This window comes from Nipponia nippon, unplaced genomic scaffold (genome assembly GCF_047370975.1).
Source record: "Nipponia nippon isolate SJK-2023a ecotype South Korea unplaced genomic scaffold, ASM4737097v1 scaffold_14, whole genome shotgun sequence".
Lineage (NCBI taxonomy): Eukaryota > Metazoa > Chordata > Aves > Pelecaniformes > Threskiornithidae > Nipponia > Nipponia nippon.
Window position 1 is genome coordinate 12,106,741 of NW_028262330.1, and position 25,773 is coordinate 12,132,513.

Below are 25,773 nucleotides of genomic sequence, written 5' to 3' on the forward strand. Positions count from 1 at the left end.
ACCAGCAAGGGAGGGGAAATTGCTGCTTCTCCCATTCGAAGACCCTGAGAAAGCAGCTGGAGCTGCAGTGGGAGCTGGCGGCTGTGTGGCCCATGCCCCAGCACCCTGCAAAATGCTGGTGTCTGCCTTTGGGGGAGCCCTCCTGCTGCAAGGGGGTCGCAAGGACAACCCTGCACCCCGGCACTCAGGGCAGCCAAACTCCTGGAGGCACCACCTTGCCTGTTTGGTTTCGGACTCTCTCCTTCGCGGTTATGTTGTTGCCTCTGGCAGAACAGGAGCGAATTCATCAGTGCGAGCAAAGCCCGCGTGCAGCCAAGCCCGACCTGCTGCCCAAACCCTGACAGGGCAAACAAATTGCACACAAGGAGAGCAAGGCTTCATCCAAAGCCCGTGGAAACCAGTGGTGAAAGTAGGAATTATTTCTCCTCTTCCCACTTGCTTTCTCTCTCCATCTCATTTGAACTGAAGCCGTTTGCATGCAGACAGAAGCAAACAAATCCAAATGCCGCTGCAGGAGCAGCATCCGAGCCACACAGAAGCCTGACTCAAGCAAACCCATTGCTGTTCTCCTCTTCTTTCCATCTACTTAAACTCAGTTATTTTACAGAAGCTATGAGGGGGGCGAGGGGATGCCTTTGTTATACATTTAAATTGCTTGTTTAAATGGGCAGCCAGCTTCTAACGGGGCTAATTTTATAGGCGCCATAACCCGACGCGAGAAGTTTCTTTTACGACTCTCCACTCCCCGTCTCAAGCAGGAGCAAGGGCTGCGGCCGAAGCCCCGGGGAGTTTGAACAGATCTGCCAGTTCACTGGCAGTAAAAGGCATGGGTAATTCACAAAAATAAAACTGTCTTATGAGATATAAATTAGATTATTGCTCTGGGGAGATGAGCTCCTCTGCTCACCCACGGGGCTGCTGCCGTTGGATAGCATCTGTTGCAATTACAGGTTCTTCCAGCCTGCTCGGCAGAAATGACCTCCCAAATATTTCAGCAGCAGCTGGAGCATGCACAAACACTTGATAGTCTTTCTACAGCTGAACAGCAAGTGCTTGGTCTCTGTTAAATTGCTAGCGGGTCACCCCATCTCCTCTGAGGACTCTGGGGGGGGTCCAGAGTCCCCTCGCCAAAGGTAACCGGGTCCAGATTGTCACCTTGCAGTAGGCGCTGGAGGCTGAGCTTGTCTTTCTTCGTGGGTTTGTACACTGCAAAGTGCACCCTTGGCACTAGATCAGCAATATTAATTGCCCATGAGAGGAAGCATATAATCAGCCTTCAATGCTGTATAATTACACAGAAATTACCAGAAGAAATTAATTCCAAAAGGTGAACATATGGGCCGCAACACTGAAGCCGAAGCTGGATTTTGCCTCTGGTTACTGCCACTCATAACTGAGGGCAGAATCTAGGCCAAAAGTGTGTTTTCTAGTTCGTGATTTATTGTACCAAAATGGAGCTGGTAATGAAAACCGTGCTCCACTTAATACACAGTCGACTTCCAACAAAAATGCCAGCAGGAACTCTTTCTTCTCCTTCTTGCCTTACAGCTGCCTGTCAACAGAGGATCTACGAGCTTAGCTCTCCTGCTGCGGCCACGGGGAGAGGCACCACCACGCCACGAAACCCCAACGCTCCGGGGCACCAGGCTCAGCGGACGGGCACCCCACCGTGCCCCCGCCAGCCCCCGGCCAGCCCCGGACCCTGTTCTGCCTCTCCCCCATCTCCCCCATCCCCTCACACCTTCCCCTACCTGAGCAGGGCTGAGCCTGAATTGCAGATTATTTCAGCAAGCAAATAAAAATCCGCCTGAATTGCAGATCAGTTCAGCAAGCAAATAAAAATCAGGCTCTATGACTATGTATTTTGGCACACCGATCTCCAAAATAGCGCCCAGAGGCTGGCCCCATTGTGCCAAACCTGCCCCACTTTGCTGCAGCGTTGACCCATTCAACTCAAACCATGTGGGTGCTGAGCACCCACCGCAGCACCCAGAGCTGATGGAGCCATATGGGATAAGAGCTTTGCTCCTTCCTGGCCCAACCTGCTGCTTTCTAGCCTTAAAAATGCCATTTTTTTCTGCGTGTACGGAACAGTAGGCCACCTCCCTTCTCCTTGTTGGAAGCAGCAGGTGGAGAAAGCTCTGAGGAAGGCCAACGGCAGTGAAGGGACCCTACAGCCCTTCCGACCCCCCCTTGCAAACACGGGGCAACCTGTGGGAAACCATTGGGAGATGGCCGAGTGCCACGGCTGAGCCCCTTCGCTGCAAACGGGAATTCATTTGCATGCCAAAGTTGTAGTCGGGCGCTTTACAACACAGCGCAAGCATATAAATGTATTTGAATCTTCAATATCGCCCAGCCATTGCCCGACTGTGCACTCCCCTTGGAGAAACTCCCTCCAGGGGGGTTGATGGAAGGGGGTCCCAAATAAAAGATGCCCAAATGAAACCTCGTGTCCCAGGGGCAGCAAAATGATGGAGAGCTGAAACGCACCGAATTCAGGCACACGGCGTATCGGCAGAGGAGTTTTCCCAGCCAACAACGTGCGTGCCAGTGACAACAGGAAACTCGCGGGCTGTGTGACAAGTGTTGTGGCCTCTCCTTAGCTCTCTTACTGCCTCAATGGGTCCCGGGTGACTGCAATCAAGGTCCCATTCAAGCCAGGACGAGTCGAATCCCGGGGATATGTGTTAGGCCAGCACTTTCCACTTCTCTTTCAGTTCATGGACACCTATAAATTTTCCAGGGACAGTGGTACAGTACATGCCTCCGCTGCAGCCACTTCCAGAGACTCCTTAAAAGTAGTCCAGGCCCCTGAGAAATTCATTGTATTAAGCAATTAACAGTGATGCATTTGAGTCCATGGACCTTCTCACTGCCAAGGATCGGAGTACAAATTATATCACCCCTAGACAAGGCAAGCGAGTCAAATTATGGGCGATAAATACATTTATTCCAAATGTTGACCCGGTTTACATCCCTTTATTTAACGTGGCTGCTCTAAAGGGGGGTTGAAATAAAGGGAAAATAAAGTCTGTGAGTCTTCATGCCTCCCTGGTTCTCTCAGCAGAGCTGGCTGAATTCTTGTTACTATTATTAGTGTTGCGAGTGTTGTTGTTATTATTATTGTTATGATTCTATGCATTTCATTCTCTTTTGGGTAATGAATAATTTATGACTCCGTCTCGATCCCCTTTCAATGGATTCACTATCCAGGGAGACTTGCTGAATAATTTGGATCATTCGTTTTCAAGTGCATGGGCTGCCGACAAATTGTTCGCTTTTCATTACTGGGGACATTCATTGGTCACCCAAATCAGGGGATTTCTTTGGTTGCCCCAAGCACGTGATGTGCCGTCTGGGGTTTTGTCGGGATTTTTTTTTTTTTTTGATTGGGTGAAACTTTGTGAAGTGGAGACTAACAAATAGCTCATTTGGGGGGCTGGATTTCTGGAGGAATCAATTTGCCAAATTTTTGTGAACATTTAGTGGTTTTGCAGAGGCTGGTGAGAAGCAAATGCTATGGAGCATATTAAACATTATTTAATGTTTTAAAGGCATTGCTAATTTTGCTGTTTGATTTGAGCAAAACTATTAAACAGCTGATTACTAAGCTTGTGCTTACTCAGTGCTAGCTAAAGAAATATTGCGGTATTACACCTGGCTAAAATTCTTTGCCTAAAATCCTGGGGGCAAGTGAATTTTCAAGAGGCTTGCCTCTGGGAATCTTCTTCCCTTAAAATCAAATGAGCGCCTGTATTAACCTGGCTGTGTCCACCAGGACTGGTTTGGGGACCCTGCAGTGCCCTGATCCCGCACACGTGGCCCGTCCCATGAAAGCAGCATCGCCCCAGCCCCAGGCAGGCTCCCAGCTCGACAGAGACACAGCCCCGGGCACGGACACGGCACAGCGAGGGCCAGCACTGCTCCTCGCTCTGCTGCTGGGCCATGGGATGGAGGCCACCGACACATCACTGCTGGTACCCACGGTTTTTCTGGGAGGTCCCCACTTGGGCAAATCTCAGCAGATTTGCTGCCAGCTCCATGAAAATAATCAGGACGTGCCATGCTCAGCTGCAGAATGAACCGATAGCAAAGCTACATTGGTCCACAGACCCTCTTGATCCTCCCGCTGCTAGTCCAGACCACACACCATGCCCAAAAATGCCACGGGCTAAATCCGGATTCACCTGGGAATTACCAGGGCTGTGCATCACCGCTCCAGCTCAGACCTTCCTGGCACGGCGTGGTGTGATTGCGACTCCATAGAGGCAGAGCATCCATGCCACAGAGGACAACCTCACAGTCCCCAGGGCCCCGAGCCGAGGGGCTCATCCCCTGCCTACCCCGCACCGCCTGCTGCCTGCGCTGCCTGCTTAGCCCCGATTTACGAGCAGCGTGTGAAGGACAGACACTGGGCCGCTGGGCTGAACAATGCAGGAATATTAGCCGAGTTACAAAAACAAACAAACCAAACCCCGCCGGGAGCCCGTTTCATTTATCTTCTTTTGTCCAGTTTTGCTTCAGCGTGAAAGTCGCCTTTTCAAGTCCAGCAGTTGTGTTCCAGCCCCGGCGGGTAGCTGATCCAAAGCGTTACACTGAGAGCTTCCCAATGGCATGTTTGCACAGTTCAATTCATTTCTAAATATTCAGTGGAGTTTCCCTCCCTCCTACCCTCCCAGGACTTTTTGCCCAAGAGCCGAGGGTGTAAAGTACAGGGCCGGGGATACTGGTGCACAGAGCCTTTGTGTGCAAACACAAGCTGCTGTTTGTATTTGCCTTCACACTGTCAGAGCTCAATTGTGTGCGATGCAATACTGGCTACCAGTCTGCTTTCAATATCCGCTCGGCCATCCCTGCTGCCAGAGAGACGCTCCCCCTCCCCGGCCGCTTTGAAGCAAAGTGATTTAATTTCATGAGACTTTCGGTAATCACGTTACAATCTCCAACATTAACCAGAACTGACTCCCTATTGCAAAAGGGCGGGCGGATGACCGAGTAAACAGCCTGGCTCGGGACAGCCTGCAATGCCAGAGGAAGGCAAAATGCACGACGGGCTGCCCAGCTGGTTCTGCGCCGCTTATCTGATGAGGCTGGAAAACAACAGCCTCTTGCCAGCACCGGGAGGGAGCAGCCGGCTTTGGCCATCCCAAGGATGCTCTACAGGCTGCTCTGCTGTCTCATGCACCACGATGGCTGATTTTTAAAACCAGACTTTTTTCTCCTATCTGTAGCTCTACCCATCATTTACCTTCCTTCTTTCCTGTTCTATTTACAGCGTCCTGATACCTCTGTCACATCCCCCCAGGACTGGATTTGCTTCTGGCACAGGCTCCTTCTGGTTATGCATTACTACACGCTGCGGTGGCCAGGGCTCCAGGAAGAGCCAGGGCCTCCCTGCGAGGGCAGCGGGGTCTAGGGAAGGTCTGGCGTGAAGAAGAGGAGGCTGAGAACAGGCAGATTCAGGTCTCGCCTGCCTGCGCTGTCTCTCCCTCACCACCCTGCACATGTGGCTCAGCTCTTCCCAGAGCATCTCCTCACCAACCAGACATCATACCCTGGTCCCTGAAGGAAAGTCCTTCTGGGGCAGGGAGAGCAAACCAAGGTGCTGGACTGGGCTGCCGGGCACTGGGCAACCCCCAGCAGGTGTAGAAAAAAATCCCTTTTTCCGATCAGATGTGTTGTCCTTGCTCTCTGCATCCACTAGGCTCTCACTGCCTAAGACTGGACCCTAAATGCCCAGATGGCTGACATTAAGGGGCATTAATTCACCCCACAGAGCTGCTACGAAAATAGTCGTACTCGCTCAAAACGAAGCATGAATCCCAGTAACACACGCAGCAACACAGAGTGCAGCCCAGTAGGGATCAGGGTGATGGATGGCTCCGAAATACCATGGGGAAGATGACACGGACTCCTCATCCATCTTCCCATCCAAATCTGCAAACTTCGAGTACACAGGCGTGTGTAAAGATGGGGATTGGGGACGGAACAGCTGGGCTTCGCCTCGTGCAAGCTGGGAGCTCGCAGACCCAACACCGATATGGCACGCAGCCCGGAGAGCGAGCCGCACAACGCGGGGACTGCTGAGCCAGCAGCTCTCCTCCTGCATTTCTTCTCTAATTCCTACCTGGGACGGGGGAGAGGAAAGAAATCCCTCCGCTCCCTGGCGCCCTGAGAAACTGGGGAATGCTCTTCTTGCTCCATCACTCACCATCACTGAATCTGTGCCTACTTCTCCGCAATCAGAAAGCGTTTCCCATCCCAGCAGTTCCCCACAGCAAGTCAAAAAGAATAAATTTGCTGTAAAACAAACCCACAGATCTTGGCTGCTCACAGCCTGAGTCAGCGCCCTGCTGCTCCTGCCCCTCACGTTGGCTTTGCCCTTTTCCAGGTGAATTTGGGGGTGCTGGTGTAGGCTCCTGGCTCTCCACCCTCCTCTACCAAAACAGAGATGCAGCAGCTTGGACCCTCAATCAGGAAAAAAGTTTGTCTCTGAGACACCCCCAAGGGTGCTCGCCCCTACCTGTGCCAGCATTCCCGCTCACCTGCACCAGCATTCCCACTCACCTGTGCCAGCATTCCCACTCACCTGTGCCAGCATTCCCACTCACCTGCGCCAGCATTCCCGCTTGCCTGCCCACACAATCTTTCTTGCTGCTCATTTTTGGCAGAAGATGGCAAAGGTCTCCTGGGCTCGTCCTTTGCCTTTGCCAGCTCCGTCATCCCCGGGGGCACATCACAGGAGCGGGGCTGGGGGCTGTGGCTCCCCACGCAGCACCCCGGGGCACCGTGCCCCTGTGCCGGGCTCAGCACAAGAGGGGATCCCTCTCTGGGTGACAGCACAACCTGGGTGACAGCACAACCTGGGTGACAAGGACCAGAGGGCAAAGCCAGAGGTCCCTACCAGCCCATAACCCTCCATGAAATAATTTAGAAAGACCCTGTGCTTCAAGGAGAGTGTGAAATAGAGGCTTTTTCCTTCCCCAGCCTCCAATCCTCTATCAAGGAGGGAGACGCAGACAGGATTTTCAACCCTCCCATCATTTATAAGACACTTTTTCAAAGTTTGAAAGGAAAACTCCTGCCTGCACCCTCCCTGCTGTCACAGCTGTGTGTGGGACAGCAAACTGGGCTCTTGCCCTCTCTCCTGCTTTCTTTGCTTGCCGCCCTCCCTGGCGATGCGGCTGTCACTTTGCACAGGAGATGCACGTTGTGAGCAGCAGCGGTTTCATGCCCAGTTTGCGCTGCCAGTGCAGCAGTCCCTCCAGTGCCCGCTGAGACCTCGGGGTGCCCAGCACCATCCCCGCTGAGCCCCAGCACGAAGCAGTCTGTCTGGCCATATCACTCCATCAGTTTTTAAACTCCAGTCTTCACTAAAACCAGTGCCGTTCAAAATAAACCCATAAATCAAGCTCCCAGTTGAGCTGCAATGCCTCCTCCAGCCCCAGCCCTCCGCTGACATGGGTGCCTGTTGCTCTCCCGGCTCAGAACCCATTTTTTTTAGTATCTACCTTAAAAACCACAACATTTTTTCCTCCTCGCCAGTTAATCCCCTGCCTTCTGATGAGCCTAATGCAAACTCCCGGCCGGCGTGCGGCTGAGCCCCTTCGCACCGCTGAGGTCTACTGCAAACCCGGGCGTCTCCCGCCTGGGACGGAGCGAGAGCAGCTGAGCCCCCCGCTCCGCTCCCCCAACAGCCTCCCTGCCTGCACTGGCTCGGAGCAGGAAAAGCCTCCCTGTCTCCTTATCAGTCCCCAGGGCATCCTAATCCCCCTATAAATGAAAGCTATTATACAGATATCTTTTTAAAAGCCTGTCCATCACTTCAGCCAGGCAGCCCCGTCCCAGCCGTCAGGGGACTGATTTTTTGGAGTGTGGTTAGCAGGGGTGAGGCGCTGCCACCGGACAGAGCCGGGTTTGCACCAGGTGAGGGTCTGGCCTGTTTCTTCATGAGCTGTCCTTGGATTCCTGCTCAGGTGCAGACCCGTGTCCCCTGTAATGCCGGGTTGCGGAGCCAGGCTGAGCCCCACGGCCGAAGCAGGCTGAGCCCCACGGCTGAGCCAGGCTGAGCCCCACAGCCGAAGCAGGCTGAGCCCCACGGCTGATCCAGGCTGAGAGGCACAGCCATGCCAGTCTGAGCCCCACGGCCAAGCCAGGCTCCTCAGCTCGGCCATACCAGGCTCCCCGGCTCCGCCACGCTGCCTTGCGGGAAGCAGCGGGGATCTGGCAGGGATGCTCCGGGAGGAGAGCTGGGGTCACGCAAAGGAAACGTCCCCCGCTGATCGCAGCAGCAAATGCCAAACGGCAGCCACCGCTCCAGAGATACCCTGGGGACGGAGCAGATGTGACCGCTGGGCTCTGCCACTGTTGAATCCTTTTCCCAGGTCTAAGCCGTCTGCACGGGCTGATCCTGGCAGCAAAACCTCTACCTCCCCTGCTGCTGCCTGAAGAATCAGGGGGACCTGTTTGGTGCAATCATGAACACGTTGCAAATAAATGGTCCGAGTGGGGGTGAGTCTGGGGGCTGTGAAGCCCCCCCGCATGTTGAGGGCTCAGCCCTGCCGCGGAGAGGACTGGTGTGTCCTGCACCGCAGGCAGCTGTGTCAGTGCTTCCTAGGAAAGGCTGGACGTTGTATTTGGTGGTTTCTGGGGCTGGTTTGGGTTTATTTCTGCTGTTTGGCAGCAACATGGGGCGAAATAACATACAACCTCTGCAATGCTATGAAGGTAACGAGCTGGTTCCAGTCATCCTGACCCAAGATCTTCGCCTGCGTGTCCCCCAGGGCAGAACTGCCTGGGGAAGAAACTCATCTCAGGACCCCAAAATCCTCCAGGAGGTCCCCAGGAAAACTCTGCTTGCACAGCCCAACCCCAGCATGCAATAGCCTATGATAAGCGCAAGAGCCTCCAAAAACACTGTCCCAAAAAGCAGGGCATCCCAAAAGGGAGGCAGGAGAGACCTAGGGCCAAAGAAGGACGCAAGTGTCCACGGTCAGAAAATCCATCCCCCATCCCCAAGGATGACGGGGAGATACATTAAGAATGTAAAGACGGGCTCATGCGTTCCAGCTGCCCCCCACTGCATGGGCCGGTTAGGAAAACCAGAACCCTGGGAGTGTTTTTACTGGCAGGATCCCTACAGGCAGCAGAGATTCAAGAGCCCTCGTGTGCTTCTGGCTCCGTCCTCGGAGAGGCAGCACGTCCCCCCGGGCGGTCACGGGGAGTTTGCCGAGGAGAGGACAGCGTAGGCTGAATAAGGATGACATGCTTTGGCCCAGAAAGAGGAGGGCAGAGATTAGCCGTGGACAAGCTCAAGGGAAGGCAAGTGTCCAACCCAGAGTGCCAAGCCTGGTTTTGTTTTAGCCTTAACTGCGCTTTTTTGTTTGTTTGTTTGTTGGTGTAAAAACCTTTCTGTTGGAAATCAGTTTAACTTTAAGCTTCCTGAGAATAAAAGCCTGTGAGAAAGCTCTGCCCATGCAAGGCCCGCTTGGGAGGCTACAATGGGAGTCTCAGCAGCTTACGGGCCCATATTTCTATGGCTACAGCACCCATCTGCTCAGCAATACAGTGTTACCCACAGCTTGTGCAATTCCCCATGCAGAGCCACCCGCCGGGAGCCGAACCGGGGCTGGGGTGCAACGGACCCGCGGCTCCATAGACGGCACACGGTGCCATGAGGGGTCCAGCCCGCACAGGGTCCGTTCCAGTTGCTGGAGGGTGCCATGTCGCTGGTGAAGCTGCCCCAGTTGCAGTGTTTCCCTAGACACAAGGATGCTATGATACTAATTCACGCCTTTCTTACCCCCAGCCCAAAGCATTTTGCGCAGGCCTCCTTTACTCTCTATAAATGGGGAAACTGAGGCACGGGGGGACAAAACAAGCCTGAATATCAGAAATGATGACTTTTCCTAATATCCTCAGAAGGTAATGGGTAGTATCAGCATACAGCAGCTCCAAAATCTACCTGTCAGCCTTGCCTGGCTGGCTCAAGCTAGGGACATAGTCGTGCTGTGCTGCCCGGCCCCAGGCAGCAGCACCCATAGGCAGGAGGTAGGTGCTGCACCCTGGGGATCCTGCATGGGCACCCAGGGGATCCTGCATGGGCACCCGGGGGATCCTATATGGGCACCTTGAGGATCCTATATGGGCACCTTGGAAATCCTGCTCAGAGCCTTTTTTGTAGCATAAGAAATGTCTCTGCTTTACATGGTGAGAAAGGATGCTTGCAACCTTCCCCATCCCCTTGGAAGAGATAAGCAGGGTAAACGCCAGGGACACCCAGACCCCCCCTTCTCCTCACAGAGGGGTTTACAAAGCCACTGAAGCCCTCTGTCTGACTCCCATCCCGCCATGGTGCCAGCAACCAAAGGGACAGAGGGTGCGATGGATGTGCCCCTGCCTGACCAGGTCTCTGCCAGCTCTGCCGGTCCTACCCATGCTCCTTCCCACTCTGCTGCGGACAGAGGCCTCTCTTCCTCCATCCCCCTCTGAGATGGACCATTTGCAAAGCCCTGAATCGCCACAGGAGGGGAGAAGCCAGAAAGGACATCTCCCACCAGCGCACTCCTTGCTGGCCCGATGGATCTCAGCCACTGTGAGCCATTGTCACCCATCGGTGGCCCCGGGACTTGCCCTGACTCCCCTGCTTTGACCCTGCAGACAGGCATCGGGGGCTGCTCACCCAGCGAGCAACCTCTGCAGGCACACACCGGTGGACCCGAAGCCATCAGTCACCAGCTTGACTCCTTGTCCCGTTCAGAGACCAAGGGGAATGGGAAGGAATCATCCCGTAGGACTGCCCAATGCCCCACGGAGCTGACCCTGGGGAAAACGGTTACAGACGGGACGAGAACCGCGAAGGCTTTTCAGGTGGAGATGATTAATGCAGGCTAAAGAAAAGGGATCACCTAAATTTAATAAGGGACACCAGGAGCTCCCTGAGGAAATCCTACGGTCCTTACTCTGCAGGACCAGGGCGAGACAAGCTCGCTGCTGTGGAAGGGTTTGATTTCCCTGGTTGTGACGAGGACGGAGGGGAGCCCAGCAGCTGTTTTAGTGAGCACTGCCCTGCAAATACCTCCCTGGACCGCCACCGAGATGATAAAGCCCCAGGTTTGTCTGGAAGGAAGTTTTTCATCGGGAGCATTTGGCAGGCTGTTCTCTAGTAGTTCCCAGTCCCCTCCTTGTTTGAGATGAAGTTTTCTTTTCGCTGGAGGAGAGACTTGCTCGCGAATTGCTCTGACGTGAGACACATCCCAGCCTGGGAACCCTACTGCAGCGCACACCGCGGAGCAGAGCCTGCCTAACACCCGGCTTCGCGCGCGGCTTGTGCCAAATCCTGTATCTGAAAACACAGTGTGTTTCCTTTCTCCCATTGCGATCGCACTTGTTATTGTTAAATGCTCTCTCGGCATCGCACGGGGCCAAAATGAGAGAGGCGCCCGGCACCTGCAAACACCCCTGACGTCAGGCGCACGTGCAGGTGCCGGGCGCATCTCCCGGCCCCGCGGGGAAAGGGCTGCGGAGCCCCGGCGCCGGCACCGGGAACGGAGTCTGGAGCTTGTTCTCAAAGAACTGTCAGCGAGCCGCAGCCTGGGTTTGTCTAGTAGCGCTTTCTCCGGCCAAGGCAAATGCAAAGGTATTTTATACAAGCTGAAGGGAGTTTTCAAAAGCAGTGCTTGCCCGTGTTCATTTCCAGCACTCAAAAGAACACCACCATTCGTGAGAAATTGTGAAATGGTGTCGACTGCATTTTATTGATGTTGCTAAATCTGGTCGAAGCTCCTGCCTGCGTTTTCCTGTGTCCGCACAAGCTCACCAGCAGTTGAGCTCTGATGATATTTTAGTTCAGGCTTTTTCCAGCTGCGATCTGCTCTCACAGGGGAGCTGGAAGCTTCATCAGGACAAACTTGGTTGGAGACACGGGGGGGGCTTGGGCTGGACTGATGCTGCGCAAATGGAGCCGGCCCGCCGGCGCTGGAGAGAGGGAGGATGGAGAACAGACCTCCAAGCTTGTCTCCAGGCTGTGTCCTCCCTGGAGCATGTTAGCTCCCAGGCGCCTGGCCAAAGCCGGACTGCAAGGCCAAGCTCTACGTGGATGAGTTATTTGCCAGGTGAAGCTGATGGGAACCTGAATCTGTGCAAAGCTCTGCTGGCCGGGCTCCTTCTGCAGGAGCAGGTCCCTGGAGAACATCTCCTTGGGCCAGGCCCTGCACGGTGCCTGGGCTCTTGCAGGCAGCAAGAAGTGATAAAGAAAAATTAGATCTGGCTGGCGAAAAACGTTCCCGTGGGAAATTTTGACTTTTTGTCAGAAACTCCAGCGCGTTTCTTTTTCAGCCCCAAATAAGCATGAATAGGAACAAAGATTCAGTTTTGGCAGGGGGAATGGGCTTACCAAAGAAAACACCCAAATTTTTAAGCAAAGCAGACTCATTCTATCATTTTTCTCCCTGGTTGAAAAAACACACCAATTTTCCAGAAAAAAAGAGCAAATCCAGTGAAAAATTTATGATCAATTCTTGCACCATTGCCTGGGGCAAATTCAGCGAATTTGGCTCATCCACCTGGCCCTCGCCTCTCTGCTCGGGAGGGCCTGGCCTCCTCTGGCTTCTCGCTCCAGCGGTTGAAGATCCCTCCAGCGTGCAGCTGGCACCGCCACCACCTCGCCACTCGTCCCCTGCCTGGCGAAGGCTGGCTCCACAGCCCTCGGGTGCCCGCAAAGCCTGACTTTCTCTCTGGTTTTAGGAGAGAAAGCAGGGTGGGCCGATGGTCATGAGCAAGTGGGTGGGAGCTGAATAGGGTTATTGTGATCTTTATCTAGGGGGATTATCCCAGGCAGTGTGGGCTTGGCAGGGCAACGCCGTTCTTTGGCCATGGTTGGTTTTGCAGACTGATAGGTACAGCCCCAGGGACTGTGCAGCAGAAACGGGCTGGAGAAAATTATTTTACGGTAGCTTCATCCTTGCAAAACATTCACTTCCCAGCAAAGTTGGCGGAAAAGGAAAAATATGAGTGACTTCCGTTTGCAGAAGTCTGATGCGGCTAGGAGTGCTCATGGTCAGAAATGCAAAGCCTGGCCCAAAAGTCACACGTTTTACTGGAAACTGGGAACTTGTTTCCTTTTTATTGGAAGTAGATCGGAAGGGAGAAGGATGGTAAGCGCACGGGGCCCACATAATAGCTGAACAGAAGCATTTTCAGGCGCATTTTGGGACCCTGCAGAGGAGACCAAGGGTCTGATAGCACCCCGAGATCGCACCAAATTTTATGGCATCACCGATAACGGTGACGCTCTCCCTGCACACAGGGAGCTTGTCCCTGCCTGTGAGAGGGGACTGAGGCCTGGGGGGAGCCGAGCCCCTCCTGCTCCCCTGGACCTGCTGCTGAGGAAGAGGCCGGTGGTGGGAAATAATCACAATGTGGACTCCCATCCCCGAGCGCTGCCGGACAGAGGGACCCCGCCAGGACAGAAGGAAAGCAAATCCGGAGATAACCCCCGGAGGCTCCGGGACGGGGCAAAGCATCAGGGCAGGAACCGGGACCCCCGCACCTTCCCCAGCACCGGCCCCCCCTCTCCCCACCAAATAACCCAGCCTTGGCTGTGCCTCGGTGTTGAAGGCGCCGGCGAAGAAATTGCGCTCTCTGCAAGGGACACATCTGATTGTGATTTGGGGGGGGATAAAAAAAAAGGAGAAGGAAAAGAAAAAAAAAAGCCCAACCCCGGCCTCTCGGCGAGGTTTTTTTTCCTATCGTCGGAGCTGCAAATATTTTGGAAGACGGGGCCGTGTTTTCCGTGTAAACAAGGCGGCGGCGGCGGCTGCCGGGGACGCGCTCGGGGGGCCGGGGGTCCCCGGCGCAGAGAGCCGAGCCCAGCCGAGCCTGGCCCAGCCGAGCCCGGCCCAGCCCAGCCGAGCCCGGGGCTGGGTCACCCCCGGCCACCGGCACAGGGCTGATCCCAGGGGCTGGCACCGGTCCCCCAAACGGCGGCGAGGGGGGGACCGGCAGCGCTGGGGAGCCGGGGGTGGAAGATCGGGGGGAGCGGGGACGCAAGGGGAAGAGACCCCAACCCCTTCACCCCTGGCCACCCCGGGCAGAGGCGAGGGACGTCCCGTCTCCCCTCGGGGACAGCCCCGAGGCTGGGGCTCGCTCACAGCCAGGACGGCGCGGATTTCTCGCCCGAGACGGAGCGAACCGGCTGCTCCCCGCTTCTCCATTTGGCCTTGGGGCTCGTTCAGGTCCCCGAGGCCGCCCGCACCCCCTGAAGACGCAGCGACCGGAGCTGCGGGCTTTGCCGAGCTGCCCTCCCCGGCGCCCGGCCGCCTTCTCCCGGGGCGGACCGGAGCCCGTCCCCGTCCCGTCCGGGCACGGAGCCTCTCGGGCGAGCCGGAGGCTCTGCGGCGGGGCTCTGAGCCGGTGTCCCGGGGAAGGGAGCAGAGCTGCCGGCGAGCTCGGGCATCCCCGGACCGGCCCCCGCTCCGTGCGCTGCGGGACCCCCGGCCGGGGGCTGCCCGGGACGGGAGACCCTTCCCAGCCAGCCAGGGCTCCTCAGCGCTTCTCCGGAGACGAACGGTGTTTTCCCGGTCTCCCGAGTGTCCCTGCTCCCCCCTCCTGAGCTCCTTGCTGTCCCCTGCTCTGCGCTCCAGAGTACCCCGCTGCCCCCGTCCTGCGCTCCCGGGTCCCTCCGTGTCCCCTGCCTTGCTCTCCCGGGTGCCTCCGGTGTCCCCCGCCGCACGCCCCCGGGGCTCTCGCTATCCCCTGCCCCGAACCCCTGTGCCTCGCCGTCCCCTGCCCGGCGGTCCCCAGCTCCCCGTGCCCCCCGCTCTGCACCTCGGGGGCCCTCGGAGTTGTCACCAGAAGCTGCTGGGCGCCTCGGTGTCCCATCCCCTGCGCTTCCCAGTGCCTTCACGTCCCCTGCTCCGCGCTCCTGGGTCCCTCGCTGTCCCCTCCTTTGCCCTACGCTCCCGGGTACCTCAGTGTCCTCTCCCTGTCCTGCTCTCCATCTCCCTGCGTGTCGCTGTCCCGCTCCCCGTGTCTCTGGATGTCCCCATGCCTTTCGCTCTCTGTCCCTGAAAGTCCCCTGCCATGTCCTGGATGTCTCGTGCCTTTCGCCCCCGTTCCCTGACGGGTCCTGGATGTCCCCATGCCTTTCTCTTCCCGTCCCTGAAAGTCCCTTGCTGGGTCCTGGATGTCCCCGTGCCTTTTGCTCCCCGTTCCCTGCCCCGGGTCCTGGGTGCCCCTATGCCTTTTGCTCCCTGTCCCTGACGGTCCCTTGCCGGGTCCTGGATGTCCCCATGCCTTTTGCTCTCTGTCCCTGAAGATCCCCTGCCATGTCCTGGATGTCCCCCTGCCTTTGGCCCCCGTTCCCTGACGGGTCCTGTATGTCCCCATACCTTTCGCTCCCTGTCCCTGAAGATCCCCTGCCATGTCCTGGATGTCCCCCTGCCTTTGGCCCCCGCTCCCTGCCATGTCCTGGATGTCCCCGTGCCTTTCACTCCCCGTTCCCTGCCGGGTCCTGGGTGCCCCCTGCCCTTCCCTCTCCGTCCCCTGCCGGCTCCTTCGCTCTCCCCTCCCTCTCCCTGCCCTTCCGCGGACCTCAGCCCCCTCTCCCCGTCCTTCCCCCCGCGTCCGCCGGCGTGTCCGTGCCCGCGGCGTGGGACTCACCCACGCACTCGTTGGCCTCCCGGGCCGTCGCTCTCTGCCAGGGCCGGTCGTAGTGGAAGGGCTTGCAGCGGTCGCACTCGGGACCGGCCGTGTTGTGCTTGCAGTCGCACACCAAACTGTCGTCGCGATCACGGACGCATCGCGACGCGTGGCCGTTGCACTTGCATCGCCCGCCGACCTGCAAGTCGGAGACGGCGTAGAAGTACGAATCGCGGGCCAGCTCGGAGTCATCCTCGCTCTCGTCGCCGAAGGTGTGGAGGCGGCTGAAGGTCACCCTGATGTCGGTGGCCGTCACCCAGTCCTGCAGCACGGGCGAGTTGTCGAAGTCGTGGGCGGTGGGGCGACCGTCCAGGGTGCTGAAGGCGATCAGGCCGCCGGAGAGGGGCCGCACGTCGGTGTGCGAGTCGGTGCAGACCGCCTCCTGCTCGTTCTGCTTGGTGATGGCGGCGCGGCTGGGCTTGTTGTACATCTTGCGGCACTGCGTGGAGTAGAACTGGAAGGGCACCCAGGTCTTGCCGTAGTCCATGGACTTGTGGATGGCCATGGACTCGGGGCGCGGCGAGCAGAACTGCAGGCTGACGTAGGTCACCTCGAATTTCTTGCCCAGGGAGAGGGTGAGGGTGACGTTGTGGGGGTACTGGACGTAGCTGTCGGACTGCCAGCAGGTCAGGTTGTGCGGGTTGTTGAGGTCGGTGAGGAAGGAGGGCGGGTGGGCGCGTTTGGGGTCGGAGGCGTTGCAGAGGTGGCAGGAGCGGACCTGCTCCTCGCCCTTCTCCGTCACCACGCAGTACCGCGACGGCGGCTTCCCGCAGGTGCTCGACACCTTCACCTCCTTCCCGAAGGCCGAGTTGACGAAGTCGGGGATGCAGCGGCGGGGCAGCCCGTGCTCGTCGTAGCAGGGGTCGGGCTGAGCCGTCTGCACGGCGAACATGCTCACGCCGTGGTAGCCACCGCGCAGGGGCTGCGCCAGCCACGCCGCCGCCAGCAGCAGGGCCAGCGGCCCCTCCGCGCCCCTCCGCGGCATCCTGCGCGACCTCCGCGGGGCGTGGGGACGGGAGGGAGGGCGGGAGGGAGGGAGGGGAGCCGCCGCTTTGGCGAGCGGCTCCGCGGGGGCGACTTGGCCGGTGGACGCGGTGCGGCGGCTCAGGGAGCCCGGAGCATCGCCCGCCCGCGGCCAGCCCCGCGGAGAAAGGGGAGACGGCGGCGGCGGCGGGACCACAAAAGTGGGGCTGGCGGCGGGGCTGGGTCCCGCCTGCCTCCCGCCCCGGCTCTCGCACGGAGAATGACTGGCGGTCCCAGCCCCCGCCGCGTTTGAGGTCATGCTAAAGGAGTGACATCGCGCTCAAGGAACAGAACAACGACATCCACTGGCGGCTCAGCCAGAGACACGCACGGGCCTCGGGGAGAGCGGGGGGGGGGGGATGGGAGAGGGACGGAGCCCCCGCCCCGACACCGCGGCGATGGGCGCCAGCGCCGCCGCGGGGCTCCCGAGCCGCCCCGAGGAGCCGGGGATGGGCTCTCCTTCTGCCCCCCGCCCCTCTGTGTCCCCAGGGGCTGGGGGAGGCCAGGGCTAGGCAGAGGCTCCCTGGGCATGGGGCGGGGAGGGGGGGCGGCCGGGAGGAGCCCCCCCCCCGCGCACCTGTGGGGACAGGATCGGGCCCTCTCCCAGTTGGTCGCCGCTGGCCTCCCCTTCTCTACCAGGCCAGAGAGGGCCTGACCCCCTCAGCTGGATTGGGCGGGGGGTCCGGGGCAGAGCCACGGTCCTGTGCAGGGGCCCGGGGCCCGCCTGGGCGCCGGCCGGGTCCGAGGGGGCTCCTGCGGGTCTCGACCCGGAGCCTTCGCCCCCGGGAAAGAAAACCCGATGCCGGGGAAGTTTAAGTGGGGGAAATCTCGAGTCCCTGGGCACGACGCGGGAGCTAAGGGGGCCGGCAGGTTGTTTTAGGGGCTGATTTCGGGGAAGGGGCGGTTTCCCCGGCTCGGCCCCGGGGCCAGCCCGGGCCCAGGGGCTGCCCGGCGCCTCTCGCTGCTCGCCCTCGCTTTGCAGCTTGTCGGCGCTCCCCTTAAAGGCAGGCAGGAGTTAAAGGGCGGCACTTGTCCCGCACCGGGCCGTGCCCCAGCCCCGGGCCCCCCTTCTCGCCCGCCCCCGCGGACCCCCGGTGCCGGGCGGGCCGCCCCCCGACGGCTGCTTCCCTCCGGACCCGCTGCGGCTCGGCTCTGCCCCCGGTCATCCCGGCCTCTGCCCCGGCCCGGGGGCCGGTACCGGGATCCCGGAGAGCTGGTCCCGGGAGGGAGCGGAGGGGTTTCCCTCCCGCGGCTGCCGGCCGCCCTGCTCGCCCCCCTTCCCTCCCTCCTTGATTAAAAGGGCACTTTTATTTTTCCAACGGAGGTGCCCTCTCTCGGAGCGCTGCCCACGCCGTGTCATTCAAGCGGCCGGGCCCTGGCACGGCGGCCCCGTCCCCTCCCCGGCGAGCCCCGAGGGGACGGGGGCTGCCCGGGCAGCGGCGAGCCCCAGGCCGGCCTCCGCCCCCTCCCCTCCGCCCGCCCCTCTCCCCGCTTTGAATTCTTTGCCACCGAGCTGAATAAAAGTGGTTGTTGTAAATTGAATTAGTGCCTGATTAATCTGCTCCCGGGCCTGCTAGCCCAGCGGGGCGTCTTTGGCAATGCAACCGCCTTCCCTGCAGGGCAGCGGGGCTCCGCAGCCTCCCTGCCCCCATCGCTCCCCCCGGACCCCCCCCCACCCCCAGCCCCGCCGCTGCCGGGATTTGTTAACTCTTCCCCGGGAAACAGCCCCTCCGTCCTGCTCCCGACGCCCTCGCTGCTCCTTCGCCGGAGGAAGCGGGGGGGTGGGTGGGTTGTATGGGGATGCGGTCGGCCCCGGACTGGGGGGTCCCAGTCCTGCTGGTCCCACCCGAGCCGCCCAGGGACCCACCGGGTCACACACACCCACAGGCCCGCTGCATCCCAGCGCCGGAGGGATTTTTTTTCTCCCCGCTGTTGAATTGCAGCCCGATTTGCAGGATCGAGGGGGGGGGGGACCCTAAGGATGGAGGCGGGGAATTCAGACCAAAGTGTCCCGGGCCCTCGGGGCCAGGCCGGGGGCGCGGCGGGCTCTCCCCGGCCGGGCCCCGGCGCTCCCCGACCCCCCCGGGTGTCACCCACCGCGGCCGGAGCCTCTGGCGGGGACCCGAGGGCCGCTTTGCCCAGCCAGGCGCCCCAAACCCGGACCCCTGAACCCTCCGGGTGCCTGCCGTGACCACCCCCGCTCCTCGTGTCTGAGCCCCCGCTCTGCCCACCCGGAGCTTCCCCTCCGGCCACGCGTGTCCGAGACCAGCCCTTCCCCACGGGGAGGGGGGCGGGTGTCCGTCCCCCCGCATCCGGGCCGTGCGGGGCCGCCCAGTGCCGCCGTGTGCGGGGCTCCTGTGGCCGGGGGGGGAACACGCGTGGCCGGGCTCGGAGCCCAGCAGGTGCCGCGGCGCGGAGCGGCCTCTCCCCCGGGGGAAGATGCGGTTTGGCTCCGGCTGCCCCCGACCCCCCGCGACCCCCTCGCCCACAAATTTCAGCATTTCTTTAAAATCCGGGTGGGTTAAAGAGCGCACCCCCGACCCCTCCACCCCACACTGGCCTTTACCGTCTCGCAGCAAAAAATGGAGGGAAGGGGTTGTCTAAGAAAACCTGACCCACGCTAACCCCCCCTCAAAGCCGGGGTGCTGCTTGGGCCCATGAGCAGGGTGTTAATGTAACAGGCACCGGCGCTGCCCCGCCGCCGCGGCGCAGGCTGCGGCTCTCGCCCCCCGCCTGCCCTTCTCGCCGGGTTTATTCCGTGTTTCACAACCCCGGGGGTTTGTAATGGCTCTTGCGGTCATTAACGTGATTTACGGAGGCTTTCCTCTAATTACCTCGCCCTCCAGCTATTAAATGCATGTAAGCACCTCCGCGGGGACCGAGGCGCAGCTCCCCGAGCGCCGGGCCCGGCTCTGTCCGCCCCCTCGGGGCAGGGGCGCCTGGGGCCGTCCCGGAGGGATGGAGCCGGGGGGATGCTCGGGGCACCAGGCCGTGCCCCCCACCCCGGCTCGCCCCCCCCCGCCCCGGATTTGATTTTTCCCGTCATTAAACAGCAGCTAGCCCGGCCCTGCCCTGGCTCGGGTGGGGGGACACAGATCCTTGCCGGCTCCAGCCCCGGGGCCACCCCGCTGCGCTCTCGCTCCCACCGGGACCGGAACATCTCCGGTATCTGCACCGGGAGCGGAGCATCTCCAGTATCTCCAGTATCTGCACCGGGAGCGAAGCATCTCCGGTATCTCCGGTACCTGCACCGGGACCGGAGCATCTCCGGTACCTCCGGTACCTGCACCGGGGCCAAAGCATCGCCGGCACCGGTACCGGAGCCGGAACATCTCCGGTACCTGCACCGGGAGCAGAGCATCTCCACTATCTGCACCGGGAGCGGAGCATCTCCGGTATCTCCATTACCTGAACCAGGGCCGGAGCATCCCCGGTACCAGTACCGGGGCGGAGCATCTCCGGTAGCTCCGGTACCTGCACCGGGGCTGGAGCATCGCCGGTACTTGCCCTGGTAGCGGAGCACCTCCCGTATCTCCGGTACCTGCCCCGGGACCGGAGCATCTCCGGTGCCTCCGGTACCTGCCCCGGGCCCCGCATTTGGCCGGGGAGAAGCCCCGGGGAAGGAGAGAGGAGAAGGGCTTTATGTCAGCCCCACCGGGGGCGGCGGGGAAAGGCGGCCCCGCCGCTCAGAGCCTGTTTTAAAAGTCAAATGGCTCCGGGTGCCGGAGCTCGTCCCCCTCCCCGGGAACAATGCGCTGCCCCGGGCCCACCTCCCCCTGCCATCGCCCGGCCTTGAGTTTGGGAGAAGGGAGGGGGAAAACCCGAGCAGATCTTCCCCTCCTCAAATCCCTGAGGGCCGTCCCCTGGCGGGGACCGGGAGCGGCTGGAAAAGCAGAGAAGACCCGGGTTGAAATAATCAGGAGCGATTTATTCCCCTGGAGTGACAGTTCTTTTGAGCAGTTGCCGAATGGCAGTTTCTGTCTTTCTGAAAGCTTTTCTTCCAGATTCTGTTCAGATTAGGCTGGGGAGATGAATGAGGCCATTATCCAGCCCAGTAGCTATTCTGAAATGCCAAATTAATTACCAAGGGCTAAATCAAGGCGATGGGGGCTGGAGGGGAGCGGGGGGGGCGGCGGTTTGAGGTGTGAAAATATCTCCGCGATCTTTTAAACTCGGGCACGGGTTTCGGCCGGGGTCCCCCCCCCCCCCCCCTCCGCAGGTGCGGGGGGCAGCGGAGCGGCCGCGGCCGGGCCCCGCGGGGTCCCGCTTCGGCTCCCCCGGGGTCCCGCTCCGGCTCCGGCGGGGCGAGGAGCGTCGTGGCCTGGGTCTCCGGGCAAGGGCTGAGCCGAGCTGGTCCCCGCTCGGATGCTGACGGCTCTGGCCGGACCCCTCCGGGCTCTCCCGGCGGGGCTCGCCGCCCCCTGCCCGCCGGCCCCCGGGGCGGAGGAGGGAGCAGCCCGGCTCCCCCCGGCCAGGCTCTCCCCACGCTTTGCCGGCAGCTGGAGGGAGCCCGGGGGCTTTTATGAGCCCCGGAGCTCCAAAGGGCCGGCTCGGGGATGCAAGAAGTGATCAACCGGTGGCTTCTTGCGGGCGGGTGGTGAGAGGGGGAAGGAGGAGGGAGAGGGGTGCGGGCAGGGACGCTGTTCCAGCGCTTCCCGGCGCCCAGGCACACCTGGCACGGCTGCATTGCCCGGCTTGGGGGTTACAAAAACACCCCGGAGAAAGGGAGAAGAGGGAAAAAGCCTGGCCGGTCCCTCCCTGCTCCTTGCAGGGACCTGGGAAGCTGAGCGATTTTATTCCAGCGTTCATGGGAATGCGCCGGGGAGCGGGGCTGGCTCCCCGGGATCTCCCAAGGGAATTGGGCAAGAAGGCACCGCTGGCTCGTCCCGGACTGATGTCTCTCTGCCAGCAGAGATCACAACATTTGCACATGCCATTTAATCCTCCGCCCAAAAGCTCTTTGGCTCTCGGCAGGCAGTTATTGTTATTACTGTTGCTCTAATATTTACGCTTTGCTCCCAAGCAAGTGTAATTTGCACGTAAGTCCCTGATCGCTTTGTAGATCCCTGGCCCGAAATCCAGTTTTCTCTCCAGTTCCTGGGAAAGCACACCTCTGGGTCCTCCCGTTTATGCAAAATTGGCGCAAATTTTATGCAAAAAAGTTGTTTAGGGAATGGTGGGTAGAGCCTGACTCTCAATTTTTGGTGGGGGGAGAGGTGGGCATGTGGCTGATGCTGAAGCTTCTGCAGCAAAGGCACATGGCCAGCGACACCCCGGCTCAGCCTGCCGAAACCGCCGGCAGGACTGCTGGCAGCAGCGAGAGCAGAGCTAGGCAAGACTTCTCCTCACACCAGACAGCCCTTGCAAAGGAGGAATAAGCAACGAGGAGATTTCCCAGGGGCTGAGAAGTGGGCTGTAGAAGGAATCAAGCCTTTAATGTAAATTGGCCGTGGCTGGCAGAGACCACTGAACACTGAGCTATTCAGCATCTCTGTGAACGTCTAATGATCAACTCGGTTTTCAATTCTACACCCAGAATTGCCACCAAGTGAGATAAGCCTCTGGAATACTATATTTTCTCTTGCAAAATGTTTTCTTGAGGGCAGGCAGACTAGAAAGCTCTGTGTGTAATATTTGATTTATTTTCAGCAGACCAGCCTGGCCCCAGCAGCCCAGAGAGCTCCCGGCCGTACCGAACGGGTGCCCAGACGGCTCCCGCGCTCCCGGGGACACGCAGGTGGATTCAGGCACCGTAGGGAGCTACAGGCGCGCAGGTACCAAATACACCCGAGCAAACAGAGGCGCTCCTCGGTGGTAAAAGTGTTAAACCCTGTGATCTATTTGAGTGCTTCTCTGCAGAAACAAGGGTTTCATTTGGATGGGTGCAGATGTAGCAGAACAAAAAATAATGCAGCTTAGCCTGGAAAATGGTGCCATGTTCCGGACATACCGCCGAGGTATCGTCAGGGTGAAAAAGGGGCTGTTACACGGCATAGCCCAGAAACACGCACGGCCCCTCCAAACTTCAGTTGCTCATGCATCCCAGAGACGGCTACCCTACATTTTCAAGCTATTTCTGAGGTTAAATTACTTTTCTGAGCAATATATTAGAGGGAGTGGGGCAAGAGGAGCACGGTGACCTTACCGCAATGTGCTGAGCTCAATGGGAAAAAAACGCCAGAAGGGAACTGGGAGCTCGCTCCGCTGGGAACGCCCCGGCCCAGCTGAAGAAACCTCGCTGCAATGAATTGATGGAGGCCTGGCAGCACCACCTGCACCCATGGAGGGAAGAAACCCCGCAGGGCTCTGGGCACCGGTGGTGGAACCCCAGTTTCATGGATCTGGAGGACTCTGCTGGAGGCTGAGATATGGGAGAGGTGGGGTGAAGAAAACAGGTTTTGGTTCAGGGGAGGCAGATTCTTGTACAAACTTTGCTGGGGATCTGCATGGGGAGGAGGGGATCCGATTTATTCAGTAAAATGTTTCATCCAGAGAGACTTCTGCTGAGTTTGCAGGGCTTTGGGAAGGCATGGTGCAGTAAACAGCAGGACAAAAATGAGCAGCATTTGTCCTGCAAATCTTTAGCGGTGCAGCAGAAGCCATTCTGCAGGGCTTATTTTTAGATGATCAAAGCATCCACCGGGATCTCAGGGGACCTGGGAGCAAGTCCACCCTTTGCAAAGGACTTTCTGCTGGTTTTAGGACTATTCTCTTGATATCAAGTCTTGGTGGCCCTGACTGACAGAGGGATGTCAGAGCAATTCACAAATTCCCGCTGTCCCTGGTCTCTGGACGCTGAGCTCCCTGCGGACCCCAGGCTCTGCACCCACCTAAGACAGCACCCAGCTCAGTTCCCATCCCCTCCCTTAAGGCTGTTTGGGACTCGGCGAAGCACCCCTGCCCTGAAGCACCCAGCTCTGGCTGCACACCACATTTTGCACAGGGGTTTAGCGGCTCTGCTCCAGCTGCCCCTCTGCTCCCGGTGGAAGGAGGCTTTGGGGCTTGCTGACATTCCCATCTGAGCTGTTTGGAGACAACCCAGCCTTGGTGGGCTCAAGTGCTTTCACGGCAGCCGTTGTCCCTGGCTGTCCCTCGGGCAGAGGGATGCCACCGCCCCGGCACCCGCTGCCCGGCGCTGACCGCTGCCTTCCCGTGCCGAGGCAGAGCCTGGAGGGGATCCCGCTCCTGCCCGTCCCCGCTCTCGTTTACGGGTAATTACCAGCAAATGAAGCGGAAGGGAAGAAACTCAGGGTGGGATCCTTGGGTGCAACCTGACATCCTCAGCCATCATTTGTCCTCAACATCTCTTTTTTTTTTCTTTATTATTTCTACTTTTACTTGCAAGTGCTGTGGCTCTGCAGGGAGCAAAGAAAAGTTTCCTTGCTTCCTGCAGAGAAGGAGCAAAGTCCAGCCGAGGGCTGAGCGGGGCTTCCCTGCCTGATGCGGCAGCTCGAAGGAGTCCGGGGCCCTGTGAGCTGCCTGCTGCTATTTCGGGAGGAAAACCACCTTGACTGGGAAGCATCTGCCCCTGGGCCCTGTTTGGGATGGGGAGATAGCAGCAAAGTCCCTTCCTCTTGAGTTTAGACCAGTATTACTCAACGAAAATGGATCCTTTTACTTGCTGCTTTGCCTAGCTTTAGCGAAATCTGAGCAGCAACTCAAACACAAGCGTTCTGGTGCCAGGGGAAGCCAGATGGTGAGGGAAACTGGTCCATGTTAGGACAGCGGCCAAACACTGCCCCGAGCAAAGAGAGAGCAGCCAGGGAAGCGAAACCACAGCCTTGCTAGGGGCAGGGACATTGCAGCGAGCAAGGTACAGAGAGCAATGCCCCTTTGAAATAACTAACAGTCCTTTAGAATAACTAACGGTCCTTTAAAATAACTAACTGGAGCAGAGACAGCTCCTCACCTACGTTACAGAAACGTTTGGTGGGCACGATGAACACTCTTGACATCAGCCCAGTGTGGGAATTTCTTGGGCTCTGGCATAAGAAAACGGCTCATGTACAGACTTCCTACCATTTAAGTGAACCCGAGATCACAATTTTATACAGGACCCGTGAAAGGCCGGGGAGCTGAAATGCTGATTGTCTTGCTGGGAATTTTCCTCCCCGCTGATTCAGAATAGAGCCATGAAAAGGAATTCGATCTTCTTAAGCCGGTGTTAAGGTAAAGATCGAACCTGGGCAGAGCTTCGCGGGGAGAGGGAGGGCGCGTGGCTGAGGCTGGGGCTGTGGCAAACAGGACCGGGCGTATTTCAGTTACCTAAGGAGCAGGATTATTGAAGCCTGGGTCCCCAGAGCTTCTGATTCCCACCACCTAATAACTCCTTTTGCCAAATAATTAACTCTTCTCCAGCATTTGTCTTGCAGTGGTGAGTGGGCTCATGGAGCTCAGCTCCATTTGCAGCTGTGGCAGTCCTGGAGCAGGCTCTATTTGAGCACTCCAGACAAAGTGGGTGTTTTGTTCCTTTCTTTGTTTAAAAATTAAAAAAAATATATTCCAGAAAGCATCCTGTTCCCTTAGGGAAGAAGCAGGGGATCTGCAGGGACTGAGCCAGCAAGGCTGGGTTTATCCATGGGTCTGGGCAAAGAGGATCAGGCAAATGGGCATCCAGGTTTTGGGTTGATACCTTCCTTAAGCAGAGCATCCTCCTGACACGAGACGGGGCATGGCCAGTGCTGGGGGGCTTCCTGGCACCCCATCCCGCCGTTGCAAAGGGAGGCTGCCGAGAGCGTGCCCAGCCCCGTGCGAAGGCACGTCACCCTGGCAGGACCATGGGAAACATGTTTTTCAGGAGCCTTACCCAGAGTGCTTTGCAGCATTCGGTCTCTTTTTGGCAGCTGTCCTAACCTAATTATAATTAAGTATGTATTAAGCTGGGATGAAGTGGCCTTCGAGTGGCTATAACCTTTTAATAGGGGAACTTGCGGTAAGGCAGCGGGAGCGCGGCTCAGGCCGGGCAGCAAGGCATCGTGTGAGCCCTGGACGCGGCGTGTCGGGGATGGGGCCAGCAGCTCCATCGGAGGAACCCGCCTGTGTCTCTCT

At 58.9% G+C, this 25,773-nt stretch overlaps 1 protein-coding gene across 2 annotated transcripts in view; it reads right to left on the bottom strand.

Moving 5' to 3' along the window:
- NTN1 (netrin 1) overlaps positions 1-16,715 on the bottom strand; it is a 105,728-nt gene extending 89,013 nt beyond the window's left edge. For both annotated transcript variants that reach the window (XM_087750831.1, XM_009463198.2), the window contains exon 1: positions 15,664-16,715. In XM_087750831.1, the coding sequence (XP_087606957.1) occupies positions 15,664-16,687 (1,024 nt within the window). In that variant the 5' untranslated portion in view covers positions 16,688-16,715. The remainder of the gene's footprint in view (positions 1-15,663) is intronic.
- Positions 16,716-25,773: the final 9,058 nt, after the last annotated feature.